Genomic DNA, 26,240 nt, shown 5'->3' with positions numbered 1-26,240 from the left:
GAGATTCTAATGATATTTTTATTTTATACTTTCAGTTATTGTTGAAAATAATAAGGCTAGTATTAATATTTCATTCTTGGTTGAATGATGTCTCTGCTGACAAAGAAAATATTATATAGCTGGTTTAAATGGAGTTACACAAAGCAGTCAAAAGAGGTAATTTACAATGTGCAGGAACATATATGAAAATATTTTTTCAAATTCTTAAAGCAGAAACTTTTTGCAAGGTGCACAAAACTGCTTTGGAAGGTACACCCATCTATATCCATAGCTGAGTGCATTCAAAGCTACTTTCTGAATTTTCGTAGAGCCCTAATAGTAATCAAGGCCCTTGGAAATCTGCTTTCTTCGTTTTTTTACATGATGCAGTTCTTCCATTCTGGCAAGATGGACTTCACAGAGAGTGACAAACTAGAAAATACTTGGGATTAGCAGCTCTTTACTGTTGATATTATAAATAATTGTATGTCCTAATACAGTGTCAATACTTTGAAAAAACCTGTAATGCACAAAGTGTCTTTCTAAATGATTAATGTTGATGAATCTTTTTCCAGGCTTGCATATCTATTTCAGAAAGTACTCTTAAGTGTCTTTGCTGTGCTTTTTATGCCCAGCTGCTTTGCTTTGCTTTTGCCCAAATGTGTAGAATATAGAAAGAAAAATTTGATTTTATCACCTGTAATCTAAGTGTTCTCCATTTGCTGATTTGTTTTTGGTGGAATCATATCTATAACTATGATCACTATGAACATAGATATGTCTAGTTATAGACCTGGGTTTCATATATGTGTAAAATTCATAACTTCTAGAGTTTGAAATTTATCTCTGGATTACAATTATAAGTGGCTGAATGTATGTCAGTTCAGTATTACTAAACAGCCCTAATTCATCAACTGAATTTATGAATCTAATTGAAAAAGATCAAGAGCGAAGACTAAGCTAATGTCAAAACTGTGCCAAGAAGATACATCTGTAATTAAGTGGAAATTGTGATTCAGATTTTGGATAGTTCCTTCTCTTTCCAGTTTTAGGTATTGAATTTTCATTGTTATTCTGTGACCATTTCTGTATTGACAACTTGTAAAGTTAGATCATGGATATTCCTATAGTAGTTTCAGAATCTTTCAAACAAGACATTCAATTCTGCCGTTTAGGCACAATGACAATGACCTGCATACTATTACAAAATATGTTTCTAATGCAAACTTTGATAAAGATTTCAGTCATTACTGATCCGAAGACAAAGAAGACTACAGTGGCCAAGCAAATGTATAGCAAATAAAGCTATGTCAAAGAGGAAAAAGTAGAAACAATTTCCCTCTGTAGAGTAGAATAAATAATAACCTTAGCTGAAATTATTTGGATTATGACAGGACACTTGGTTGAATTCATGTATCCTAATTAGACTTCCTTATTTGCTATCATTATTATTATATGTATGGCAGGCAACCCAAAGTTATCTTGACGAATGTCCTGAAGACGGAATTAGGAAGAAAATATATAAAGACACAGTTTATAACTGATGCTAATTTATCTCATGCTATCAAGTTGCAGTCAAATCAACAAACCTCATCATCTGTTGACACTCTAGAGATATGGCACATATTAAATCCTCTTCACCAATCCCCCTTTTTATCAGAAAGGTATGTCTTATTAAGTCTGTCTTAGACATAACACAACATGTTATTAAAATAATTGTATGCAATTGTGCTTCATGAATAAGCAATCCATAGAACATTTTTATTCACTTTTAATATCTTCACTAAAGCTTCCTGAGGCATCCATATAATTTCCATTTAGAATTGTTTCATTTGATAGGGAATTTGTAAAGATACATCTCTTTGACAGTTCATATCTGGGAAGAATTAATTTAAGCTTAATATCTGGAAGAAAATTCAGTTTCTTTTCCCTCTTTCCCCCCAGCTGTTTTTCCTTTAACCTTTTCCTTGAGTGTTCATTAAACTAGTTCTTCAATTCTATTTCCAAAGAAGACTTTAAGAATAGCAGCATGCTTCTTCCTTTGTAGATCCCTTGATGTTGCATAGAACTTTAGCATCCCAGCAGAAGACTCCTTTTTTAAAACATTGAAAATGCAGAATGTCTGCAAATGCCTTTTTGTGGATCAACAGATGTCTTAGTGCTCATTGGCGTTGTGCAACAGATCCCTTTAATATGCCAAACCTTCCCTTCCATTTTCTTCCCATGGTAATTTCACCATAATATATGATTCCAAACTAAACAGTCAGATTGAAAATATATTCTTGTTTAGGAATAGTTTCTATAGATAATCTTACATACAGAGTTCAGAAAGAAGTAAGTGTGTGTGTGTGTGTGTGTATTGCTGCAAATATTTCTTGTAACCCCAAACACCAGTCAATAGCTTACTAAACTGATGGAAATGTAATTAGGATTTTTTATTGATTTTTTACATCCATTTGATTGTTTCATTGTGATGAATATTTTTCTCCGTTCAAAATGGATTTTCTCATTTTATTTACTGCATTGTAATGCATACTGATTTTTTATGACATTAATACCAGTGTCAACAGCTAAAGTACCAAAGTTAATGAAACCATCAATAGCATTTTTAACTGATCATATCTGAATGTTTCTTTTGGAATACTTCACTCACTTTCTGTTATCTCTTTTTATTCATTTTTGAACATTTTGGGGGGGAGCTATGATGAATGAAAATTTGAGATTATTTAGACAGTTAACACTATAATGATTCATCATTTTGATGCATTGAAGATTATTAATTATTATATGTATAGCAGGCAACCTAAAGTTATCTTGACGAATATTCTGAGGACAAAAACAGGAAGAAAATACATGCAAAAGCAACTTTTAACTGATGCTAAATTATCTGATGCTAACAAGCTGCAATCAGATGAACAACCCTCCTTATCTATTTCCAGCCTAAAATCATGTCAGACAATAAGTTCTCAACAGAGCTGTATTTTACCTAAAAGGTATGTCATTCAAAACAATGTTTCAATGATTGTGTTCCTCTTTATCACTAAAAATAGTTTCAAACTAACGCATATGGGAATATATATTTGAAGTTGCAGTAAAACAACAAAACACAAATTATGCCAAAGTGAGTTCAGTTAGAACAAGTTCATGCATGCTTTAGTTATTAATTTATATAAGTAGAAAGTTTATTTTGGTTATATTGCATCTTTTTTTCATAACTGCTTATGAAGAACATCTGTATGATCATTGAACTTTTTTTTCAGTTTATTGGTTTGATTTTAAGGCATTCCCTGGAGGATTGCTCTATGGATGACATAGGAAATCATTGGAAAAGATTAAAATGTATATAGACTGAAAGTTCCGTTATAATATATTCTACTGGGAGGACTTCCATGTTGACAAACATAATTTTCTTAATAGATGCATGTTTTAACATTGATATACAGTGGAAATCTTCAAACTTCATTCAAAAAATAAGGCCTGAATTCAAAACATTTTTTTGAAGATAAAGAACAAGTAGCTTATCTTAATATATTCAAACCATAGAATTTGAATTGTTATTTTTTCTGTATAATTGTCATTTTTTCTGTCTTTGTCTTCTAAAAAGAGATACTGTATTATTCATCTTATAAAATATATATTTTATTGAGGGTTGTAAATACTGATGAATTGCAATTGTTGAGGTGTTTTCAAAATAGTTTTAAACTATTATATATATAATTATACTTATTCTAGGATTTCAGTTAAATGGAATTATTTTTAATTGTACCACTATCTTAAAAATCTCTTATTTTTCTTGAGATTAGGATTTTTTTATTTTGAATGTAAACAAGCATATTCAATGTACATTTCAGTTTTCATACTTCAATGTCTCATGTAGGTCTGACAAAATTTATTTAATAAAACAACAATATCAAATTGGTTAACAGTCAGTTTTAATAAGTTTATTTAAAGCTATTCCTTTTTCTAATGTTATTTTGTTTCCACAGAATTATTGTAATAACTTTTGTCTTTATTCACTTGTTATAAGAAAGCTCTTCTGAGTTATGTTACTCACTTCCTTAAAAGTACTATGATGCGGATAATAAGAAAATTATTTATAAAAATGTAATGTTATTGCGTTTTATTATTTAATTAGCTTGTAGGCCTAACTTTGTGTTGCATAGAATAAGCAGTATGTTCCAGTATACCCAAGCAATTACATTTTTTATAGTTTAAAACTTCTGAATATTTTACAAAAGTAATCCCATATAAAGTAGCTTATAGTAGTAGCATGACATGGAAATAAATAAAGCTCCAATCTTATATGTTCTGTTTTGGAGCTTTTTCCATTTAGAGATGATGATGATGATAATGATGATGATGATGATGATGATGATAGGTTTTCTTCAGGTTGTTAGTCCCAGGAAATGGACCAGCATTCCAAGTATCAGTAGTAACATAAAATAAATCATTCCTCAACAAATTCATTTTTTCACTTCTAGTTTTCTGAACGAAGGGCTTGGTGGCATCAACATCATCATAATCACCATTGTCATTATTGTTGAGCTGAGTTGAGCTGAGGCTAGGATTTTTTCCCAGGGGCCTTCAATCCTGTGAACTATTTGTAGTCTTGAACAACTGAGATACTGCTTTACGATTTCAGTGAGAGTTTGATTTGTGGATTTTTATATCAGTAGTGAGACAAATGTTTTTAAATCAGATTTTGATTGATAGAACCAAGTTATATAATCTTGTAATTATAAGAGTCTATAATCCTATGGGTCTGGGACAATTTAGAAATGGAAATTCAACTTCGGATTCTGTTCATAAATCTCTACCACGCTCCAAGCTTTTTCATTTGAACACTGAGAAAACTTTTATCTCAGAAAACCCCTTAAAGTGGGCATGACAAGATGATTTACTGAATCCTGCATTTCCTGCTACTCTGGCAAGCCTACAAATATGCCATCCCACTACCTATCATTCAGCCAGCGCTAATATTGATCTAAACTTTATTTTCAAATACTGTGAGTATTAGGGTAGATTTTTAAAAACAATAAGCCATAAAAGGTAAACACAGTATTTAGTGCTCTGATCATCTACAACCAATAGAGCTACTGTATAAGGTTTACCAAAGAGGATTGTTTTCCATGGATATTGAATTATTATTCTACTACAACCACATGGAATCAGCAATGAACACAAGCCAACTAAAGCCCTTCAAAACATCCTAAGCAAACCAAAAGACCCAGCAACCCCAGAAGAAAAAAACAGGAGTCATCTACAACATACTGAAGAACTGAACAACCACTATGTAGGACAAACAGGCAGAAGACTGGCAGAACGCATCCATGAACACCAACTGGCAGTCAAAAGGCATGATGAACAATCTTTAATTTCACAACTTATAGAGAGATTTAATCATAGTTTCAATTGGGAAAATGTGACAATCCTAGACCAGGTCAAATCCAAAAGTTCCAGGGAATTTCTAGAAGCACTCTGACAAATCAGCCATCAATAGACACATAGACATTAATAACATCTATAGACTATGCAAAAGAAACAATCAACCAGCCCAAAAGGAGAAAAGACTCCAGCACCTCTCCACCAGTAATCAGCACTCAGATCAGCATAGATGAACTCCAAGGTCAACTTCAGACCAACAGTCAAGTAAGCAATACCCAATCAAGAAACTGCCAAAGAGCCATTAGTAAACAGCCAAATCAAAGAATTCCTAAAACCGTCCCCACCCACCCAGATAGGCAAGACACCAGAATATAAACTGACAGCAAGCAGCACTCCATACTAGCACTGATGATGTTACCTAGTTAGGGTAATGAAATGTCTGCAAGAAAACAAGCTCAGAGAGCACCAAAAACCCCTTATTTCAACCAAGAACTACAAATATTCTTCATTGAATTATTATTATTGGCAGTTTTATTGAGATCCGTTTTGAGGAATATATATTAATTTAGCAAAACTCTTATCTGTTACATAGCATATGGCAATCTAGCTCAAAAGTGAGCAGGATTAAGCAGAGCCTGGGTAGGATTTGAATAAGTTGTTGTTGTTGTTGTTGTTGTTATTATTATTATTAGTTTGGTCTATAGACAAGATTAGAAAGTAAAAGTCATCCCAAAGAAAGCAGTGGCAATCTATCTCAATACTGTTGCAAATAAAACCTAACCATCAGTAGGGATTAAGCCAAATTCAGGAGTTCATCTACACTTTGGGGGGTGTTTTTTACTTGATTTTTGTTTTGTTAATTAATAATGCTGTTTCTTCCCAGATATGAAAGTTATCCAAAAAGATCACATGAAAAGAAACAATCTAAAGATACAGAACTTAATAGTGCTTTGCAGACTTTAAGAAAATGTGATGTATTGCTAGAAGGTTTGTAAATAATATATTTTTAGTCCTTTGTAATATTTAGATAGAACATAAAGTTGGCCAGAATAGAGTTATCTCTGATCTAAAGTCAGCACAGTCATTGTGTTTTTTTTGTATTATTGAAGTATATTTTATACATATTGTTTTATCATAAAATACAAATCAGTTTGATTGATAATTTCATCCACAAAGTCATTCTGTTCATTTACATGGCATATCACATCTCACAAATATGTGCACAACTTGCATTATAGTTCTGTATGAAAGTTTTTGAAGCAATTATTTGAAAATCATGCTGCACCAAATGCTATAGAACATGGGTTTCAAACTCATGACATCATGTGACGTGTTGCGACGTATCGCAACTTTTTTCCCATTGCCGGCAATGGGGTGGGCATGGTTTTGGCGTAAAGCATCCGGCCTGCGGGCTGGCAGTTTGACACCCCTGCTATAGAACGTAATACTCACAAATATCATAATGCCAGACATCAAAACTGCCTTCATTTTAATATAGTTTAGGATGAAACAGAATGGATATTTTCTTCATTTTCTAATAATTGAAGAAATGATAATTAAATAGTAATTAAAAATAAATCAAATAAGCATAAAACACACACACACAGTGATTATAGGGCAGGCTTGAAATTATTAGTAATATGTAGAGGCATCCGACAGCTTCAGTAAGCTATTGATAAATATTTTGCAACCTTCTTAGAGATATCTAAAAATTGGTCACAAAGAACAATTTTGAAGTGTGTTATATTTGGAATGATTTTTTTTCTGTTGTAGTAACTGTGCATCTAGAACTATCAGTTTGTTTAGTAAGATTTTTAAATGATACAGTATCTTTCATATATTCTTCCAACTATTAATGTAGAGATTGGCAAACTAGATATTTTAGACTTCATACCATTAGCCTAGCAGTTGAGGATTGTAGTTTTGCCAAAACATCCAGTAGCCACTTAGTTGCATACTATTGCCATATTAGCTTTTGGTTTCTCTTTGCATACCATGAGTAGCATGTACAAAGTGCAGAAATAGAGTGGTTGTTTTCTGGAATTAAATGGGCTTGAATGGAAGTATGAATAAAAATGTATTTCCATTTGTCTTTTCAATATTTCATTATTTTAAATAAAGACTGCAGCATCAATAATAAAAGTGAACACAAGACAGAGAAAAAGCAAGAGGACTTCAAAAATCTTTCTCCTTTGAGGAAGTCAAGCTGTCAGAATAATGAAAGCAGAAAAAGAAGAGGTGTTTTCCGTAGCCACTGGAAGGAAGCTTCTCCCAAAAAATCACTACTGGCAAGTATATATATATATATATTACATGTACATGAATTCATAAAAAGAGGGATGGAAAAGTTTTTCAAGATCTGCATTATCTTAGTGGAAATTCTCTGGATTCATAGTGGATATGAAAAAAATGGAAGATTTGAGGCCAGTAAAACTGGGTCTGGGGCAGGGCATACATTTATATTTATAAACTCATGCTGCCAATTCATTCTTTATGAATCTTTATAAGTCTTTGTACCTTCTGGTAGTATATCATTCTTAACTGTTCATCTGTGGAAGGAGAGAGAAAGCAGACACAGGCTGCTAAGTTAATCATTTGATTGGTGACAATACTCATATGATTCAGAGTAGCAAGCACTTTTTGTTAAGTAAGAGAGAACATAACAGCAATCTACAGATGCTACAAAAACAAAGGCATTTGGAGTCAGGATGAAATACCTTCTAAGGCTTGATGAAAGTTCAATTCTTAATATTGTTACAGAAAGAACACAAGACAGAATCAGTTCAATCCCCTGACGACCCAGATTCAAGTGAGAACCACCAGAATCTTACGCACAATCTACAGGAAGAAAATATTCATCAGCCTTTGGAATCAGATTTTAATGAAACATTAAATACCACTGATCTAGGCATTACTGGATGCTGTCCAAGTAAAAATAATTCAAATGATGAGGATAAATCAATTTTGTCTGTAGTCAGCTCTTCTGTGAAGGAAGAAGTGAATACAACCTCCCCACTGAAAAATCCATTGAATAAATCTGAAATGAATAAGGGGACTGCTGAGTCATCAGAGCCAAGTAAGTGTTTATAACTTTTTAAAAATTGGGTTAGGTCAGCGGTTCTCAACCTGTGGGTCGGGACCCCATTTGGGGTCGAACGACCATTTCACGGGGGTCGCCAAACAAGGCTGTCTGCCATTTTTTTCCCCCTTTTCTTTGGCCACGCCCCTGGCACCCGGTGATGTATAAGTAGTTGGGGGTCACCACAACATGGGGAACTGTATTATGGGGTCGCGGCATTAGAAAGGTTGAGAACCACTGGTTAGGTAGACACAAATGAGTTTACACAAATAAGCTATACTAATTTCATCAGTTATAGCAGGGGTCCCCAACCCCCAGTCCATGGACTGGCACTAGGCAGACAAGCGAAGCCCCATCCACGGGATGCAGGCAGCATATGAAACCATGCCCCCTCCAGTCCATGGAAAAGCCTCTCTCCACGGAACTGGTCCCTTGTGCCCAAAAGGCTGAGGGCTGCTGAATTATAGGAACATTCAGGGTTTACATCATATTTATTTTGCTTTTATTTTATTTCAGTTGTCCTTTCTAGTGATGAAGAAGATCTTTCTGAGCTACAGGATCCTGAGACATATTTCCAGACTGAGAAAGGCCATGAAATGGAGAATAATGATAAAGAACAGAAAAATGTTCTACATTTATCAGAAGATCCGTCACAGTCTGAGACTAAAAGCAAAACTAAACAAGTAATAAATGTTGCTTTATTAATTATATGTTAGAATTCACACCTTACTTCACTATGCAGAAGTAATAACCTTACATATTTATTCTCTCATCAATCATGTAGATATCAAAGAAGCATATTAATTGTAATCACATTTACACAGTCTGCTTTTAATATATATGGATTTGAGAGAGAGAGACTCAGAAAGGTACTAAATGCTTAGTGATTGTATAATTGGCTTCTTCATGTGATTCTTGTATATCAGATATTCAGTACATGAGTAAAATACATTATCTTTTGCTTCTGTTTATGATTGCTAATAAAAATTCTGAAATCATAATAAGCATTTGGAATTCGGAGAAGCTATTTTAAAATAACTAGCTGAATGGCTTGTTAGAATGGTCAATTAATTTGTGCATTTTTTTTTTCATAGGTATCAGCTGATCCACTTATTCTTCATTCCTCTGCAGATCACAGCACCATCAATGAACACATGCCCCTTGCCTTAGATATAAAGTTTGAAAGGCTGTATTTTGGAAAATATAAAGGAGCAGCAGCAGGATGTGCTAGAGTAAGTTTATGTTATTAATTGAAGCCAGGCATCTTCCTCTGCAGAAATCTACTTTTAAAACTGAATTTTAAAAAATCTAAAGAAATTTGTGAATGTGACATTGGAAGAATAGTTCGGCTCTGGAGAGATTCAGATCAAAACAGACTGATTCACGGTGAATGTAGGGGTGCACCGAGCCAAGAATACTTTAAACCCGATAATATGTTTTCAAGGATTGTGTGTGTGCCTACGCTTGCTCATAATTAATTTGGCCTTGGAATCTAGATTTCCTCTCCACAATCCCAATAAATAGATAAAGATTAACCTATTTTGTTTTAGGGTCATAATCTTGCTTGCAACTACAAATTACTGAAATAACTGACATGTAGGCACTGTTAAAATATGCAAGATTTTGGCATGGGTTTGTTATATGCATTTGTTATACAGCTGAATATTCAAGGAATTGTTAAAATAAAAGAAATAACTTGGAATAATCCTTCAGAAATCCCATCCTTCTAATGTATTCTTTGATTAACTGAGAATAGATACTCACTTTCAAACAAAGAATCCATCTTTCTTCTTGTTCTAGAAAACTAGAAAAGATGGAAAATAAATTTTAGATATAGTCTTCAAAGAAGTAGTAATATTTTAAAAAGTAATATGTGAATCATTTGAAAACTGGTACTACTTTTTAAAAACTTGATATATTCTATTAAAACTTTCTATTATATATAATATTACTATCAGTTTGAATAATTGTTTCAATTTGTTCCTCATTATAGCTGTTACCCCTTTAACAATTCAACAGTTTTCACCAGATTTTCCTAAATCCTCCATTTAGTTCCTACTGGTATGCTCTTTTTATTTGAATGTCTCTTTGGAACTTTATGAAAGGAAAATTGGCTATTTACTTAAAAGTAATTTTATTAAATTTTACAGTTGAGGGGATGCTTTACGACTGACATGAATTTAAACAAAAAATACAAGTTGTCATAAAATTCTTAGGTGTATTTTAGGATTTTAAAATTTTAAAACTGTTAACAGAACTTTCTGGAAACACATTAGATAGTTAAAATATTGTTTGAAATATTGTGATCTATTTTCTTACCATAAAATTTTCTTACCATAAAATTATAATCAAAGACTATATTTCTAATTCCTTCTATTAAGAAAGTTTAATTTTCTATTTCTGCTTTTTTTATTTGAAGTTTACAATCAGTTGCTTTACAATCCCATTTGAAGGTAAGATTCTATATTCCTTTCTTGTATTTCCTAAGCAAGGGATTGACTAAACCTTACAAGAACCTTACTCAAATTCATAACTAAATTAGTACCCAATTAATTTCTTTCTTTTGGTATCATTACTTTCCTATACAATAAAAAGAGCTATTTGATCAGTTCTAAAAATTTAATATATATACCTTTTCACTGAAATCATGGTTCTAATCCCTATTCTAAAAACCTTCTGACTTCTATTGATCAAATAAAAAATATTATTTTGCCAGTACTGTTTTCATTTTAAAACAGTTATAAATATGATTGTCAAAAAAGTGAGCTAAGCATAAATAATGAGCATAAATAGATCTTACAGAGATCCCAAAGCCCTATGTATCTGTCAAATCTAAAGCCTGCCTCTGTCCCTTTCTAGACCACATTATTTTGAGACAGCCAGTGGCAGAAAGATTACCACTGCATATTTTTCTATAGGTCCAGAGCAGATCTGCTATCTCATTGATATGTGTTAAATTATTTTCTCTACAGTTGCAGTGAACAAGAAAATTGTACTCTCAATAGATTCCATGCACTTAAAAAGATTTGGACTGTGGACAAATAAAGATTCATCAGATTTTGGGAATAGTGCTATCATTTTCCTTTGGCTGTCATTAGATTATATGGAACAAGTTGAAAATCAACTAGGAAGAATTATATTAAATAAGCAAGGTATGTATAGATATGGGTTGCAATATAAATATAGGTTGGAAATTTTAAGGAGTGCAGTTGTTTAAGAGACAGGGTGTGATTAGCCAGGCTCATCATCAGGTTTTGATTTTTATTATTTTTTTTATAATTATTGTATTGCCTTTTCTGTTCTGTTTGCCCAGAATCACTGTGGAGTTGGGCAGTGTCTAATTGAATGCATTAAATTTAATTAATTAAATTAATTAATTCCTGATCTTTCTGGATACTATTCTGTCAAGAGAGCCATTTCTGATTAATCCTGAATACTGCTGATTAACATTTAACATACATTTGTAATCTTGAATTTTTGGCTTTCATGCAACTCTGGAAGATATAAATATTTTAACTTCATGGTATGTAAAACTTGTAAACCAGAAATTCAAGAAAATATAGGGAAGCTATAAAACAAATGTAACCTGTGTTGTCATTTATCTTAATTAGATTCAGACATAATCATTGAATCCTCCTTGTGGGTTTCTGGGAAACAAAAGCGTGGCTGCAAACCTATGCAGAAAATATTCTTTCCTGCCCTCTACTAGCAGTTCTTACTTATTCAGTTCTTACTCATTATGACTTTTTTCACCAGCTGGTGCTGTTGTAATTTTCATATTTTTGATTTACCATTTCAGTACATTTTTAACATTGCAATCTAAATTGTTAATTCAGTTTTTAAAGTTAGAATTAGTTGGTGATGGTGCTAATTTTGTGGTCCTAATACGTTTTTTTCATTATTTCTTACAGTTAAAGGAAGCAAATTTATTTTTATTCAGTTATCTCAGATGCTCACAGAAAAGGAGCAGGTAATGCTGAACAGGATAATTGCAGAAATAAGCACTAAGATTCATTCTGCAGATCTTACCGACTTTTTACCTTGGCAGCAAGCCATTGAAGAAATGTCATGTGAAGAAAATTCTTTTATGCACTATTGCTATGAAACATTTCAGAAGCACTTAGAAAGGAACAGAACTTCAGTTTCAGCAGAGCAACCCCTTGAGGTAAATACATTGTTCTGAAACAAATAATTTGTAGAATTTGAATTTTTCTGTAAATTTTAAAGCAAAACAATTATATTTTTCCTGAAGCTCATTCATTTATGGGTACCTAAACTAATGTAGAACATTATAGCATTTTCTTATTGCTACAGTACTTCCATAATTTTGTTATGGAATCATAACTGCAGAATAAAAATATTTCCTCCTACTTGCAATATTTAAATTGAGACATCCCTGATGGGAGGAAAATCTATAACAAAAAGTTTAAATATCTGGATCTAAGTCCAGATGATAAGTTTGGTTAAGAATATGAAATGGCTTTTAATTCTGAAAGCAATACTATGTGCTATTTTTTTTGCAGCCAATTTAAATGTTTGGGTACTGCTGTCCCATCATACACTTAATCTGCTCTAATATAGAACTTTTTTTTTTTGCCAGGAATGCAAATCAAACCTCATCAAGCCCAATTATACCTTGCTGCAGAAACAACATAATGGACAGCACTCCTTTTCTATTTCTTCTGGGAAAGGAAATGAATGGAAGGAGTTGCAGGAGATTGGACCTATGAAGAAGTATGTATGACAGTTTTGTGTAATACTGAAACATCCAACTAATGACACAGGCCTCTATTTACTAACAACTTTACTTTTTGTGTACTAGATTGATAATTGAATATAACATAGCATGTAAAAATAAAATTATAGTTTAAAATGTGTAATTTCATTCTTAGGTGTCTACCTTTCCAACCGGTAAAGCTTTCTTGTTCAAAAAAGTCACAGTAGAAATAAATTTTGGTCGGTTTATCTCAGTAGGTATTTGTTTCCCTATAGGAACATATTACATTCATATGGCATTTATGTTCTGGCTACCATCCCTCACAATAGCATTATTTTGCTTCTATTGTTTAACATTTTATTCTCAGTAATATTCCAGCCAAATGGAGGTTTATATCCAAAGAATGAAAAATGAAGTTATTCTTGCAAAATCAGGATTTATCAGTTTTCCATCCACTGCAGCCCGTTCCCTGAAGTTGCTTCTCAGGATCAAATGATCTTCCAGAATAGTGCAATAAGGCACTGGGATAAGCGATATTGCAGCAATTTGAGATATTCCTTACTTAGCTTAATAATAATAATAAAGTTGGAAGGGACCTTGGAGGTCATCTAGTCCAACCCCCTGCTCAGGCAGGAAACCCTACACCATTTCAGATAAATGGCTGTCCAGTCTCTTCTTAAAAACTTCCAGTGTTGGAGCATTCATCGCTTCTGGAGGCAGGTTGTTCCACTGGTTAATTGTTCTAACTGTCAGGAAGTTTCTCCTTAGTTCTAGGTTGCTTCTCTCCTTGATTAGTTTCCATCTGTTGCTTCTTGTCCTGCCCTCAGGTGCCTTGGAAAATAGCTTGCCTTCCTTTTCTTTGTGGCAGCCCCTGAGATATTGGAACACTGCTATCATGTTCCCCCTCGTCCTTCTCTTCATTAAACTAGACATACCCAATTCCAGCAGCCTTTCCTTATATGCTTTAGTCTCCAGTCCCCTAATCATCTTTGTTGCTCTTCTCTGTACTCTTTCTAGAGTCTCAACATCTTTTTTACATCGTGGTGACCAAAACTGGATGCAGTATTCCAAGTGTGGCTTTACCAAGGCATTGAAGAGTGGTATTAATACTTCACGTGATCTTGATTCTATCCCTCTGTTAATGCAGCCTAGCACTGTGTTGGCCTTTTTGGCAGCTGCAGCACACTGCTGGCTCATATTTAAGTGATTGTCCACTAGGACTCCGAGGTCCCTCTCACAGTTACTACTATTGAGCAAGGTACCCCCTATACTATACCTGTACATTTGGTTTTTCTTGCCTAAATGTAGAACCTACTTTTTTCACCATTGAATTTAATTTTGTTAGATAGCGTCCAGTGTTAAAGTCTGTCCAGATCCTCCTGTATCTTAAGCTTGTATCATTTACTGCCTCTCCTTCCTCAAAGTGGAAGTGCCTCTTCATGCAATTCAGTATCAGATAAGCTTTCTACAACCTGAGGAAGGGATGTGAGCAGTTCTTACTTATATGAATAAAAACCATCCATTCTGCTTCCAAAATCTTAGGCATTACAATATTTTATAATTCATTGAGCTTTAAATTATCTTCTGAAAAGTTTTCCTAAATCAGGGGAACGAGAACAGCTGACTTCATTTCTACTAACATAGGCCATCCACATGTATATGCAACATATTTTCTAGGCAATAACTTTTTATCTAGATGTCCGATTAGATAGCAGCACTGGTCATGGATTAGAAATTTAAAGACAATCTTAAATAACTGTGTGTGTATCTTAATGTAGTTATATACCTTCCTGAAATATGATATCACATTTAATGGAAAAGTCTTAATACCAATTGGAAATAAAATGTTTAGTATCTTTTTAAAGTTTTCACTGTGTTTCCCATTATTCAGTAATTACATATGTATATGCATATATGCTGTATATGTCTTTCAAATCAAAGCTAAGATTTTTTTTAAAAAACCCTAAGATTCCAATGATAGAATAAAATTTGGATTTTATGTTTATAAAAATAAACTACTTTTATCAAGAAATAAAAATCAAATTATTCAGGCCGAACATTAGTAATAATTGCATAATAATTATTTCATTTTATTTTTGTTTCTCAGCTTGATTGTTTATCCTCCTTCACCTGCAAAGGGAGGACTTGGTGTCACAAAAGAGGATTTGGAGTGTTTAGAATATGGAGAATTCCTTAATGATGTGATCATTGATTTTTATCTTAAGTAAGTAAAATTGATGATAAGTTCCTTTGCAGTTGACAGAGTTATTGCTTGATAGGAGACAATTCGGAATGCTGAAAGAAGTTTCTCCTTCCTCTAAATCAACCTATAAGTGATTTTTCTGTATTTGTACTGGTTAAATGTCAGCTTGTTGGAAATTTAATTATTTAAGTTTACTCCCAATTATTTTAGAAAGTCAAAAACACAACTTTCAAATGTTTAGTGTAAAAGAAATCAATCGTATAAATAGCCAGTCACTTTATTGCTTTTGATATTTTCTCCAGGCAAACTAAAGAACAAAAATAATGAGCATTACATTTTGCTAAAATGCACATAAATGAGTAACAAAAAAAATCCATTTTCATATAAGAAATAGAACAGCATTTTTTTTTTGGTCCGTTTGGTAGATATCTGCAGTTAGAAAAGGCCCCCAAGGAACTTGCAGATCGGTCACACATATTTAGCAGTTTCTTCTACAAGTGCTTGACCAGGACGGAGAAGAACTCGGAAGAAAACCCAAAACTGTCGTAAGCTGATTTTAAATAAGTAACATTTGTATTTCTTAAAAGAAAGGAAATAGAACTATTTCAAAGAATTATTCCTGATCTAATGCTATGATTTTGATAAAAAATTGTAAAGGAAGATGTGGCACTTTTCCCTAATAAGGTTTAGTCGATTTAACAGTGCATCTTTTTTAGAGTTAGACTTGAACAGCTACAGCTAATCTCTTGCATTCTAAATATGATCAAGAGAATTGTAAGGAACTGTAATCCAGGAAGTTATATTAGTATCACAAGATTGTAATAATTTTAGGGGGAGTGCATTTTAATAAAAATATTGTAAAAATATATATGTAAACAAAATCTACAATATTTCTCCTAAAAAACTTAAGTTAATTGATTTTTCTTGTTGATGATGCTCTTTCTGCCATGATACTTTTTCCTAACCCAGTATCTTTACATTTTAGAATAATAATAGTAGTAACTATTGTTATTTATAATTCCAATAATTCTCAGATAACATGCACAGCCAATGATAAGGGCAAACATAATCAAAACATCTGGAAGAGTGCAGAAGAAAAACCTTTTTATAAATGGCCAAGTACTCATTTGAATTACCAAGGTCTGTGAAAGTTATGAGGACTCTACTTTTAGCAACTTAGGTCTCAGTTTCTTATATGCATAGCACAGAATGGAGAAAAGGTATAGTTCCATTGGTTACTCTGTCAGTTGAGATTCCTTCCATAAGAAGGAGCTTGAATAATTGTAGTGATTGTAGTAATTGTAGTCTTGGCCAGCTGATTCACAAAAAGCGAATTTGCCTATTGTCAGATAAGTACTAATATAAAGTAGTTTATATATTCTTTCCAGATAGGAAAATCAATATTTATTGTTATTTTGACAAACATTAATTATTATTTTATAATCACACAGAATAGCACAAAGAAGACATCGAAGAGTAAAAAGATGGACTCGATACATAAACATTTTTAATAAAGATTACATTTTTGTACCTGTAAATGAAGAGTAAGTTTGCTATATACTTTGGAACACAATTAATGTTTTCTGCTATAATATCTACATCTGTGTCAGTTTATATTCAGTGTGACTGCTTTGGTATATATAGAGTTTAGATGTTCTTGAAAATGGCATGGAGTCATCTTTAATGAATGCAAGAAATAAAATTAGAAATGTATATGAATTTTATAGTCATAACTTATAATTTGGTTGCTGTCTAAAGAAACGAAGATCAGTAGGGAAAATGGCATAGTAATTGTTTTATACCAAATAAATACCTTGCCTTAGTGGAAATAAGAATAAAAGAGAAAGTCATTCATAGTCCAGAAATTTTTGTTCATTCCTCTTAGAGAAGCCGATATGATTTTCCTCTTCCTTTTCTTGTCCAGGTCTCATTGGTATATTGCAGTAATTTGCTTCCCTTGGTTAGAAAAAGTTATATATAACGATTGTGAAAGTCAACATTTGCCACAATCTGATTTCCAGCAATTTCCAAATCAGTCAGAAAGTGACAATGGAACTATTAGAAAAGAAAGTGTTTTGGTTCTTAGTGATATCTGGTATGATACTGAAGAACGAGATATAAAGAGCAACTTACATCATGAAGGTAATGATTTAAGAATATGTACTGTTTTTTGTTTTGTTTTTTAAAAAAAGACCTATATGTAAAGCTCTGGTGTGCTTTTCCCCCTGCAGCCTGCTTAACTGGCTATAAGTTTTAGTGCATGTTTGCTATCTCATTAAGATAATCCAAGCATCTTACTAAGGATGATCTAGTGACAAGCAAAAGTTTCATAGCTCCTGTTGGTTTTTTATCCATGAGTTACAATAAAATTACCTTGTCATTTTGTTTTACATTTTATGCTGATAATCTAGTTCCATATTCATGCATGGTTGACCCATGCAAACAAGCCTAAGTTGTCCCAGTATTAGTCAGGGTCTCAACATACATAAGCTGCTTCCTAAACTACAAATCACAAATCCATGCTTTGCCTTTTCAGTTGAGACATTTTCATGGAGCAGATAACATTTCAGGGAAATCTATTTTGAAAGTCCTGGATTATTCTATTTCAAAAATTAATGATGACTTCCAGGATTTCATGGGTTACATATCCCTACCTCACAAGTGCCAGTATACCCCCATAGCTAATAATTCTATCCTATCTGTAGAGGTATCTGGAGTAAGTATAGGCAATTTGTTTGGTAACCCTGGATCTTATTTCACATTTTTATATAATTTATTTCCAATTTTCTGCTGGTGAAAAGAAGAAAAATTGGAAGGTAATGCCATCCTGGGATCTTAGGTTGCCATCATTGAACTATTAATGTGATACTGTAACTTTACACTCAGCCAGGCCTATACCCTTATAAATGTGCCTGTCTCAGTCTCTAATTGAAATACTATTCATTATGACAAATGCTGAAAACGTGTGTGTGTGTAGTTGAACCATATTGAAAAGACAGACTATAGATAAAATCAATAAAATATATAAATATACATTTTCAATACAAAGCCATCTTCCATCCTCAATATTGTTTTTCTTTAAACCTATTTTGTTTTAGATTTTCAACCAGGCACCATAACTTCAGAATTTAGTTCCAAAGTTTCAAAAGTAAGTATTTTGATTGCATTCATATGATTGTGTCTCTGCTTATAAGAGTTTGCAATTGGAAGGTTGTTTCTATATGTGCATGCTTCTTCTTGGAATTAGTAATGAAACCAGGAAATACTTTTCATTCTGTGCATGAGAAACTGATTTAGAAGATGCCAAGATATTAACTAATTTCAAAATGTTAATATCCTAACTTGTCCCAAACCAGTTACTCATAGTGTTTTATAGAGATGAAAAAAAAGTTTACTCTTGAGCCATCTTATCAGGGTGATGGGTAGCATACAAATTTATTAAATAAATAAATAATAAAATCAACTGTTCAAAGTTCTGACAATACTAAACAAGTGGTATTTACAATTGATCTGCAAAAGTTCCCTTCGTCACAACACCCTTGTGTTCACATGATTGCAATTTGAGCACTTGGAAACCAACTTGCACTTAATGATGGTGGCAGCATCCCACGATCACATGATCACCATTTGCAATATTCCCTGCCAACTGCCCTTAACCAAAATTAATGGGAAAGCCAGCGAGGAAGGTCACAAGCCAGTATGATAAGTCCCTTTGACTTTCTTGCGTTTCTGCCCCACCACATCATCCACCCCACAGCATTCTTGGTTTGTACCACACAATGCCATCCCCCTTCTCTTTCCTGTGCCTGCACCATGCCATTTACTCTCTGCCCTTCCTATGCTCACATCGCATTGCACCATTAATACTTTGATCTTCTTGTGCTCATGGCCTGCACCAGACCTCCCAAATTCTCCCAGAATTTCTCTTGTGCCCTCACAATCCTTACCTGGGATTCCCACTGTTTTCCACTTAACAATCCATCTGTCTTGGTGTTATGATAGCAATTGGGACTGCTGGAGTTCTTGTCACTAAGCAATGAGATCACAAACATTGTTCTTTACAACCACGTCCCTTAGTGGCAGCAATTCTGGTCCAAATTGTCTTCATAATCCAAAGACTACCTCTATTCTATCAAAAAGGGAGAGAATATGTTCCACAGAAAGTCTTTCTATATATTTGACCTTAATCGATCTTACTTCTATCAAACTGTGATTATGGACTAATGAAAAAATGTGACATGTTAGAATACATATGAATATGAATTGTGATTACCTTTTTACATACAATCCATATAGAGTAAGATTCTGCAAAATACACAGAGAAATTATGATAAATACAATTTCATACAATAATTCATAATACATTCTCAAAGCCAGTTTGGTGTAGTGTTTAAGGCATCAGGCTAGAAATCAAGAAACTTTGAGTTTCAGTCCCATCTTAGGCACAAAGCCAGCAGGGCAGCTTTAGGCCAATCATTTTCTCTTATTCCTAGGAAGCAGTCAATGGCAAACCATTTCTGAAAAACCTTGCCAAGAAAACTTGTAGGGACTTTTCTATGGAGCTTCACGAATCAGACACAATTAAAGGGAAGAAAGAAAATGATACATTTCATAATAGTTTTGGAACATAACTGTAATAATGAGAAGTAAATTTGTTTTTGACTTGGACTGTTAACAATTTTTGTTTTAAAAAACAGCTACATTAAAGCAGAAAGGAATTTCTTGCTATTAAAACAGTATATCACAGAGTCGTAAAAAGTTGCATATTTGCCAATCCTGGGTTAGTAATAAGAAGTTGAATATATTGGTAGAATAATTTTGAATTGAATGATAAAATCTACAACAAATATGCACCATTCAAGATCGGTGGCAGTCTTGCTTGCCATGATATGAGAATTCTGTTATGTTGAATAAAAAGTTACATATACTGAGGCAGGAGCTAAAATGATACCATTTACATTCTTGTTAGCCAAGGTTATAAATAAGTTATAAAATAAAAATCTCAGAATATCAATTATGTATGCATTAACTGACTTTTAAATTTAGACTTAAGAATTTGGCCAAGTTGCTGTACTGTTTCAAATTAACGATCAAAATTAATTGTATAAATTCAGATTTATTTAACCGTTTATAAGATGATTTGTCTTTTCTGGTTTGCTTTTAATGTTAATACTCTGAATGTCTTTCAGAAATTCTCAGACACTTTAAAAATCAAGAAAATTTGTAAAAGGTAGGCAAGTGCATTTGTTTATTTTCATTCTTTAAAAATATATATACACATATACCCACATGAACGTACATACATACATATATACATTCTGTATGTTTGCAAGGCAGTGAATATACCTAATACTGCTTTCACTATCTCACACTAACAAGCTTGTAAGGTGAATTAGACTGAGAGAGATTGAGTGGCCCAAAGTCACCCAGCCGGCTTTCATGCCTTAGGCGGGACTAGAATTTAGTTTCCTAGTTATTATCCTGGTGGTTAAACTACTACTGGTAGAGTAAACCATACTTTTATGTATAATTTAGCTACTATCCTGTCTCCATAGTCATAAGTTAAATACAAAGTTATTTCATTGAATCTTACCCTGAAATACTCAAAATCAAGACAGATGCTCTGTGTAATGGAACCCCCCCCCTTTTTTTTTTATTCAGGCCATGTATCCTTATCTTAGATTCTCTGAAGGCAAGTTCAGTACAAAATACTGTTCAGGTCCTGAGAGAGTAAGTATCACTGTGTTTCGATTCTGTTTTTACATTTCATAATATATGAATCAGAAGATACATATATCAGACTTAAATATCAGAATTTTTTGGTTTCTATACAGTTTAAAATTTCAATAAATTTATTTGAGTTATGTTATCAGTGCCACTGCCAGATTTCCCTCACATCCTATGTATTTATTTTGCTAAATCTGTAAACATCTATATTTAATAATATGAATGAAACATAACATAAAATAAAAATAAAAGAGATATAGTTGTATCCACACGTATATGAACGCATATCTAACATGTTATTCGTTTTTGAGGTATGTAAAGCATAGAATCTAAGAAGTTCAAGACATGAGACAATTTTTAAACAAAAAATATATGTACATTTATCTAGAGCAGTAAATAAGAATAGTATATCTATGCACTCCATAGAATTTCCCAGATATATTTGTAGACTGGAAGTAGTAAGTAAGGGTTTAGTCTGCCAAGATTCTTTTGCTACGTGTAAGCAAATAAAGAACTGAACTGTGGTTGAATTGTTCCACATCATTCTTGGACTTAGCTTGACAAAGATAAAAAATTGGGATTCAGCTGAACCCCAGTTACTTCTCATCTTGCTAGAAATATACTTTATCTTCTTCATACACATCAGTTTTCTCTGTCAGAGGCCTTACTGTATACATCTACACCAGTGGTGGCGAACCTTTTAGAGACGAGTGCCCAAAACCCCCCCTGGCCCCGACCCACCCCCGCTCTGCCCCCACTCCGCACCCCCGCAGGGCCACTCACCACAGATCACCCAGGCAGCTTTGCAGTGCCCTGGTGGCCACATCCTCCACCCGAACCCCATAGCATCATTTGCACGTGATGGGGCACAAGGGTGGAGTCTTGCCCCTGCTGCCCGGCTGCCATGTGCTTGGCTGCAGTGCTCTGCATGGGCCGTGCCTGGAGGAGACTTTCTTCCAAGCAGGCTGCTGGTGAGCGGGTTGTGGGGGGAGACAGGGCTGGGGCAATGGCTCACGTGCCCACAGAGAGGACTCCGAATGCCACCTCTGGCATGCGTGCCATAGGTTCGCCATCACTGATCTATGCTGTATACAAATCAAGTCAAAACTAGCTGAAATATTTGAGGGAAGAAGTATAGAAAACTTTCTCTTCACATAATACTATACCAAGTATACAGTCATCACTTTAATAGTAATTATTAGTTTTCATATATCCACAGAGGGTGGATTTGAATTCAAACCATGTAAATCAATGGTAGGTTATTGAGACTTAAATAAACAGCAATTAATTTTTCAAGTTATCGCATTGGAAAGCAGGTAACATAGTTTGAACTCATCTTAATATACTTCTTTTTTCAATTTCAGATATCTAGAAGCAGAATGGGAAGCTAAACGTAAAACTTGTCGTGAGTTCAGCAAATCGACAATGATAGATTTTTGTCCAAGAGTCCCCAAACAAAATAATAACAGTGATTGTGGAATATACTTATTGCAGTATGTGGAAACTTTTTTTCAGGTACAAGTAACAACAAAATTTTAATGTACTTTGTACTTGCCCCTTTATTTTTTCTGGATAAACCCTGAGATTGTTTCCAGTGCCCTGGCTGATGACTAGAAATATTCTACATCAGCCTTCCTCAGTCACGCCCCCATCCGTATGTGTAAATTTCAATTCCTAGAACTCCTAATAACAACTAGACTGGCTGGGAAATTTGGGAAAATGATTCCCACATGTATTGAGAGTGCCCAAGTTGGGGTAGTAAATGCTCTTTCAGATCTTACATTTCACGAAAAGGCTTTTAGCAAGCAAATAGCTCTGTGGTTTATCAATATGGATACAACATATTATATGATCATCTGATCTTCCAATGCTGATCCAGTATTTATTTATTTATTTAGCTAGCTTAAGTTAGTTAGTTCATTAGTTAGTTATTTCAGTGCCCTTTGACTCCTGCAATTTTCTTGGTACATTTTCAAGTGTGGTTTGCCATTATTTCCTTCCTAGATTTGAAAGAAAATGACTGCCCCACGGTTACCAGCTGGCATTGTGCCTGTTTCCTGATTTCTAGCCTGAATATAATGCATGTTTAAACTTGTGCTTATGTTTTTGGGATACAACTCATTGATAGGATGTTATTATGTGAATTATATATTTATTTTATTAACACTAGTAACAAAGAACATTTCTAACAAGATAAACAATACTTTAAAAAAAAACTTACATAGAATCCTTTTTTTTAAATCATCAGAATCCTATTGTTAACTTTGAGCTTCCGGTACACTTGGAGCAATGGTTCCCTCCTCACCTAGTGAGAAGAAAGCGAGAACAGATTAGAGACTTGATCTTGCAACTACACTTTCAACAGCAGAGTGGCAGCAAAAGCTAGCAGATTTTTCTTCTGGGTCTTGAAAATGAAAAGCATAGATCCAGAAGTATGAGAAATCTAATCTGCACTGTTTGTTCTTTTACTTTTGTAAAGAGATGCATTTCTGTATTTATTTTAAGGGTTACATTTGAACTGTATTTGCAGAAAATGAAACCTTATAACTTATAATTATGTAATTTAAAGTAAATGTTATTACATTACTAATTTTGTTTTAATGGGAAAAATAGAAACAAAATTACAAACAGCAAAGATGGAAGAATACTTTAATCGTACGAAATGTAAATAATTTTATTTCAAAAGATAGAAAGTAAGTCTTTACAAAATGGATACATTTTAAAAGTTCTATTTAATATTTTTGAAAATAGCACTTCAATACGTAAACAGGATAGTGAAAATATATCTATAGCTGCTTTTGAATATACTGTAATAGATATGTTATTGATCCATTGGATTTTGGCTATATTTGGGTTTTCTTACTCATACGAACAATTACTTTCTACACTGTATTTTTAAAATGCCAGAACACAATGTAAAATCATGCTTCAAAGTTATTATAAAATATAAGTGTCATTTGTTTTCCATGTTAACTTGGTTACATAGCCCAGATTCTGTTGCTCAGAAATTGTATATGAATACTATGTATTTGATAAGACACTTAAAACAAGTTTTCACTGTACTGGGTACAGCTGGAGCTTATATCTGGCAATGTATCACCCTGGTGGGAATTTTATTAATATTTCAATTATTTATTTTGGGGTTGGAATCAGTAGAAATGTATTTAATAGGCACTTCGACTGAAATCCTAGACTAACAGTTAGGTGGAAGCCCCATTAAATTCTATCACCAAGTAAACTACAGGTATAATTTTTAAAAGTGACATAAAACAAACTTTTCTTAATCAAAAGAGATACTGTATTATTTTAAAAATGCATATTGAAAAATTGAATATCTATGATTCCCTCAAGTATTTACATTTGAGATTGAAGCTGTTAATAGAAGATTTTTTTACTGGACTAAAGAACCCTAAGGAATAAGGCAGCTGTTATATGTTAAAGAAGGAATTTTACTATTGAATAAATTATTATTTTATTACAGTTTTTGATGAGTTCTTTTTATTTAATAAAAGTCTCATGATTACTCTGTTGAAATAAGTTTTGGCTTAACAGTTGTTTGCAACAGATCAGTTCGTTTCTTTGGCAGATGCTGGAAGCCTTGTAATCAAGAATTATTTTAAATATTCAATTCAAATGAATTTTTTCTTACGTGAAATATATACTGCACAGAGAAGAAACAAATGCTATTTATTTGGGTAGTTGTAGCTTATATATTTTAATTATATAGTTTTGTGATTATAATTGTATCAATATATATATATATAATGTTTACCTAGATATATACTTTCCTTTTGCATATCAGTTATCTCTGTGTAGGAAAAATGATACAGCCATGAGAAAAAGAAAGTACACACTCTTTGAGCAGTATTCCCAATCTTTCCCTAATGTTTTAAGGCAATACAGTGCTTTATTAAAGAAAATTATTTTTATTATTATTTTGCTTTACAAAGTAAAGCTTGCCACCTCCACAGTGTAAAATACACTGAGATAAATCTAATTCATCTCATCAAAGACAAGTAGACCTAAATCAATCAATTGCTTTTTTAAAGTAATTTTGAATTATCTTTTTAAAGTCATAATTGCTTGCACAATGCACAAATGGCATAGATGGAGAGCTTACAGCCTTTTTATTTCATCCAATTTCTTTGTGTCAACCAGGAGAGAAGAAAAAAACTCTTTCACTTGTGGGGGTTGCATTGTGCCCATGAAAATTAAACTACTTCAACATACATTTTCATGTTAATGGATCTAGGCAGAAGTATATATAATTGACTATAGAATCTGATTCCTCCATCTCTTCACCTTTTATGGGACTGAATTAGGGCAAAGGGGAGCAACCAGGCCATTTCAAAGATTTATATAGTTCTGTTATCTACACTCACTGGCAGTAGCTGTCCAAATAGTCAGTCTTGAACATCTTGATTTAATTGTGTTTGGCATTTTTTGTATTCCTCAAACATTCCAGCTTTCTAAAGGTTGTAAGCTGATGATTAGCTTATACAAACTGTGGTTTAAGCTGCTTTGTGGTCAGTACTCTCAAATTCTGTGCACAAAATAGCCTGCTCTTTGTTAGTCTGCTATCCAATAGTTTTCAGTACATGGCAGTAACAAACTCCACTTTCATGGCTCATTGTGGAAGGAAAGTCTGCCTTGATAGAAAAGAAATGCCTTCAAGCCCTTTCTGTCCCCACCATATTTGTATGACTCCATCTGTTTATACTGATGGAGGTATGCAGGTAAAAGTAGGAATTTACAATATTGTGTGTTTGTGTGTACATATGTATATGTATATAGGTAGCTGTAGAAAGATAGGTAGATAGGTATAGATATGTATATGTCCATATGTGTATGTAAATGTTTATGTGTCTGTGTATGAAAGTTGTGGGAGTGGCGCCTACAATTTAAAGATGCGGAAGGACACATATTTTTCATGAAAAGGCTTTTTCCCATGAGTTGAATAGCTCCAGTGAGAAGGACCGGAGCAGATATATATACAGTATCAAGAAGATCTGGAAGAGACCCAAGTGTGTTCTGATGAAAAAGATCTGAGGAATACTTTGAAGAAGTTCATCAATAATTTAGCAGGTAAAACCTATAAAGAGGTCCTGGAGCTATAAATGGAGCAGTGTTTGAGGCCACCAAAAAAGCCA

At 33.3% G+C, this 26,240-nt stretch overlaps 1 protein-coding gene across 8 annotated transcripts in view; it reads left to right on the top strand.

The window, feature by feature from the left end:
* Nucleotides 1–24,573, top strand: part of SENP7 (SUMO specific peptidase 7) — a 34,662-nt gene extending 10,089 nt beyond the window's left edge. For 3 of the 8 annotated variants that reach the window (XM_039322394.1, XM_039322395.1, XM_039322396.1), the window contains exons 5-24: nucleotides 1,446–1,643; nucleotides 2,775–2,972; nucleotides 6,248–6,351; nucleotides 7,486–7,652; nucleotides 8,125–8,440; nucleotides 8,960–9,126; nucleotides 9,538–9,675; nucleotides 10,863–10,896; nucleotides 11,416–11,595; nucleotides 12,355–12,608; nucleotides 13,044–13,177; nucleotides 15,268–15,384; nucleotides 15,789–15,908; nucleotides 16,815–16,907; nucleotides 17,288–17,505; nucleotides 18,462–18,511; nucleotides 20,553–20,593; nucleotides 21,025–21,093; nucleotides 22,455–22,605; nucleotides 23,339–24,573. In XM_039322394.1, coding sequence (XP_039178328.1) covers nucleotides 1,446–1,643; nucleotides 2,775–2,972; nucleotides 6,248–6,351; nucleotides 7,486–7,652; nucleotides 8,125–8,440; nucleotides 8,960–9,126; nucleotides 9,538–9,675; nucleotides 10,863–10,896; nucleotides 11,416–11,595; nucleotides 12,355–12,608; nucleotides 13,044–13,177; nucleotides 15,268–15,384; nucleotides 15,789–15,908; nucleotides 16,815–16,907; nucleotides 17,288–17,505; nucleotides 18,462–18,511; nucleotides 20,553–20,593; nucleotides 21,025–21,093; nucleotides 22,455–22,605; nucleotides 23,339–23,476 — 2,887 coding nt within the window. In that variant the 3' untranslated portion in view covers nucleotides 23,477–24,573. The remainder of the gene's footprint in view (nucleotides 1–1,445; nucleotides 1,644–2,774; nucleotides 2,973–6,247; nucleotides 6,352–7,485; nucleotides 7,653–8,124; nucleotides 8,441–8,959; nucleotides 9,127–9,537; nucleotides 9,676–10,862; nucleotides 10,897–11,415; nucleotides 11,596–12,354; nucleotides 12,609–13,043; nucleotides 13,178–15,267; nucleotides 15,385–15,788; nucleotides 15,909–16,814; nucleotides 16,908–17,287; nucleotides 17,506–18,461; nucleotides 18,512–20,552; nucleotides 20,594–21,024; nucleotides 21,094–22,454; nucleotides 22,606–23,338) is intronic. The other 5 variants (XM_039322398.1, XM_039322399.1, XM_039322397.1 and 2 more) reach the window with 5 other exon arrangements.
* Nucleotides 24,574–26,240: the final 1,667 nt, after the last annotated feature.

Source organism: Crotalus tigris, unplaced genomic scaffold, assembly GCF_016545835.1.
Source record: "Crotalus tigris isolate CLP2741 ecotype Arizona unplaced genomic scaffold, ASM1654583v1 scf7180000024115.3125172, whole genome shotgun sequence".
NCBI lineage: Eukaryota > Metazoa > Chordata > Lepidosauria > Squamata > Viperidae > Crotalus > Crotalus tigris.
Note: the sequence above shows the minus strand (reverse complement) of the source record. Positions and strands in the feature narration are given on the sequence as shown.